This window comes from Frankliniella occidentalis, unplaced genomic scaffold, assembly GCF_000697945.3.
Source record: "Frankliniella occidentalis isolate FOCC.00 unplaced genomic scaffold, Focc_3.1 Scaffold29, whole genome shotgun sequence".
Classification (NCBI taxonomy): Eukaryota; Metazoa; Arthropoda; class Insecta; order Thysanoptera; family Thripidae; genus Frankliniella; species Frankliniella occidentalis.
Genome location: NW_026267159.1, coordinates 2,420,326 through 2,423,369, shown reverse-complemented (window position 1 = coordinate 2,423,369; position 3,044 = coordinate 2,420,326). Strand labels below are relative to the sequence as shown.

The 3,044-nt window shown below is 58.5% G+C and overlaps 1 protein-coding gene across 1 annotated transcript in view; it reads left to right on the top strand.

The window, feature by feature from the left end:
• LOC127749069 (uncharacterized) overlaps window positions 1-3,044 on the top strand; it is a gene marked incomplete in the record, with an annotated part of 26,632 nt that overhangs the window by 16,742 nt on the left and 6,846 nt on the right. Inside the window, 3 exon segments of the mRNA XM_052265668.1 lie at window positions 278-400; window positions 1,142-1,162; window positions 2,559-2,666. Coding sequence (XP_052121628.1) covers window positions 279-400; window positions 1,142-1,162; window positions 2,559-2,666 — 251 coding nt within the window.

The following is a 3,044-nucleotide window of genomic DNA, read 5'->3' as shown; positions in this document are numbered from 1 at the left end:
CGCTCGAAAGCTTTCGAGCGGGCCAAGCCCGATCGAAAGTGCTTCGGGCAGGCAAGCGGACTGCCAGCCCGTGCGTTGACAATCTCTGGCTTGCGCTCGCGGCTGACTCTGAACTTTGCCGGTTCATAACGGCGAATGATGAGCGTACTGTCTGGATGATCTCACTGCAAGTCTGCATGCGGTACAGCATGACAACGCGAATGCAATCGGCTCATCAGTTTGCAGCGCTCTGCTCTCGGTGCAGGTTTTATTTACTTGTTGTTTGCTTGTGTCGCAGGATGCAGTGCAGCACGCTCTTCGTGTTGGCGGCCCTGGCGTGCTGCGCGCTGGCGCAGCGGGTCCCGAGTCAGGACCAGGTGACCAAGGCCCTCATGGACCTGGACCGCATCTACTCCAAGCGGTGAGTGCGCCTCCCTTGCTCCCCTGCGCGCCCACGCGGTGGCGGGTGCCTCGCGCAGGGGGGCGGGAGCGAGGGAGGGAGGGGGCAGGGAGCAAAAGCCAAGCATTTCGGCGCGTTCCCTCGCGTTGTTGTTACAAACCCGTTAAAACCCGTTAAAACCGTGCGAAGCTGAGCTAAATGTGCGTCTACCTTGGCCTGCGGCGCGCTAAAATTAAAATGTTTTCGCGATTTTGGTTGGCATGCCTGTCCACCTCACATCCCACGTCTCACGTCAGGCGCCTCACTTCACGCCGTCTTCCGGGCGGTCTCCCCTTGCGCTTCCTGACAGAGCTGAGCATTTAAAGTTCAAGTTTAATTTCAAGTTCAAGTTAAGCTCAGCAACAAACCCAGCATCAGGTGTGTGAACGGGTGCAGAACTTAGTTTGAGTGCTTGGCCTGCTCGCGCCCCGCAGAGTTTGGACAGCTTGTCAGAGAGCGGGCCGAGCCACGCTATACTGTACATATACAATAACACACTCTTCCGACCGAAAGTTGAACACCCCACGGCCCACACCCCCAACTGCCTGAGCATTATCCCGAGCCTTTATTTTTCGCTACGTGCTTTCCCTCCGCGCCATGTGTGAAAGAGCCCGCAACGCTGTATCGCCCCACCCCGCCCCACCCCACCCCGCCAAGCTGTCCACGCCCGTCTGCCAGTCAACACCATCAATAACGCGCATGTTCTGTTTTCTCTACCTACAGCTTACCGTCCGACGGCCTCAGGTGAGTTTCTTAGATCACCCGTCTCTTCTCTCTTTCACTCGCTCGGCTCAGCACCCTTTTTCACCGCCTTCGTCCGCTTGCACCCGCACCACCGACCAACCCCCCCACACCATACCCCTGTAGACTCCGGCAGCAGGTTCCGCAAGCAGAACACAATTTTCACCTCGTTTTCACCTCATTTCCCTGTAGCTCTCCACTTTGCACACCCAAGCACCTGAAGGCACAAAACTGCTGCGGGGGGTTCCCCGTGCTCCTAATAAGCTCGCCCATTCGCTTTGTCCACCGAAAGCATCCGGATCTCCATCAGCGGCGGCGGGCTGCGATGGGCAGCGGTGGCGGCCGCCCCCAGCTAATCTCTCGGGCAGCCTAGCCCCAGCCGCGCGCGGGGCAGCCGCTCTAGTGCCCGCACCCGCTACCCACCCGGCCCTTCCACACGCAGATGCACGCCAATCATCGAGGCCCCTCCCCCTCCCCGCGCTAGCCTCATCCCTTACCGCTCACAGCTGTGTGGACTTTGATTTCATTATCACTGGGGGCGGCCGGCGGCGGGGGCGGCGGCGGGGGCGGCGCACAGCGGGGGCCGAGCAGGGGCCGAGCGGGGGCGGCACGGCAGGGAGGGACTTGAGATAAGCCGAGAGTGCCCCGGGCCCGGCAGCATGGCGGGAGGCAGCGCGTCGGGTCTGTTTTAAAATATACGGAAAATGTAGACGACTAACTTGGGAAGATTTCTCTTTTTTTAGACTGAAATTAAAATAACGAGGATAGTAAAAATATTCCTACCTATTTAGTCGCTTCAATTTTCAGAATAAGGAGAGGAGGATTCGGGCAGGTAAAAGAATGCGGAAGATACTGAGATAAGTTTTCTACCAGCATCGGTTTGTCGGGACGGCGGGGGGTCCTAGGCTGGCGTAGAATCTGTAGCCACGGGGGTCTGGAGTGCGACGCCCTAGGGACCCCAAGAACCACAGGGGAGGGTGCCTGCCGGCGGGGTGCGCGCCCCACCCGACCCCGCCCCGCCCCTCTACGCCCCTCCCCGTACCGCCCTGCCCACGCTCCTTGCACCCCGCTACGCCACGCATCCAGCTCGTTGTGCGGCGGGAAATTTAAAAAATGCAAACGCAATTAGGACTCAACGTAAATGAATTAACCGGACTAAACAAGCGACAACGACGAAAAGTCTGTGGAAGCAATACCGCTGCCCACGCCGACCCGCCCTGCAGGCCGAACGCGGTGTTGTTCGTATTTGTCTTGTGAAACGTCCAGCCCTTCACACCACCACTCTCCGCCACGCCCCGCCACGCCCCGCTACGCCGCGCCCGCACACACGCACCTGTAAGGCCATCGCTGGCAGCAGCCATCACAATAACTAACGCCTTTCTCTTTGCTCTGGTTGCAGCGACCCCGGGATGAAGTCAGGCGACGAGCTGCTCAAGCTGAAGCAGGCCTACAAGCTTCTCATGCTGCAGGATCTGGACAACCGCTACAAGATGATCAACCGACCACGGTCAGTGAATTAGTGGCAACCGTCATTTATTAATTTCGAAGTCCATGGATCTTTTTTATGGTGACCCCATTGTTACCCCCCCCCCCCTGCCTCTTATCTTTCCCCGTCCCCGTTTCCCATGTGAACACACTCTTCTCCATCCAAGCCGGAGGCCAGATCCGGTGGCACCAAATAAACGCATGCACAGAGTTAGTTTAATTAGAGGCTTTAGGCGCGACGAATGGGCAAAATGGCGCGAAACGGGCCGGTAAAGCAGGTGCCCCCTCCCCATCCCCCCCACTCCGGGGGCAGGGAGCAAAAGCCAAGCATTTCGGCGCGTTCCCTCGCGTTGTTGTTACAAACCCGTTAAAACCCGTTAAAACCGTGCGAAGCTGAGCT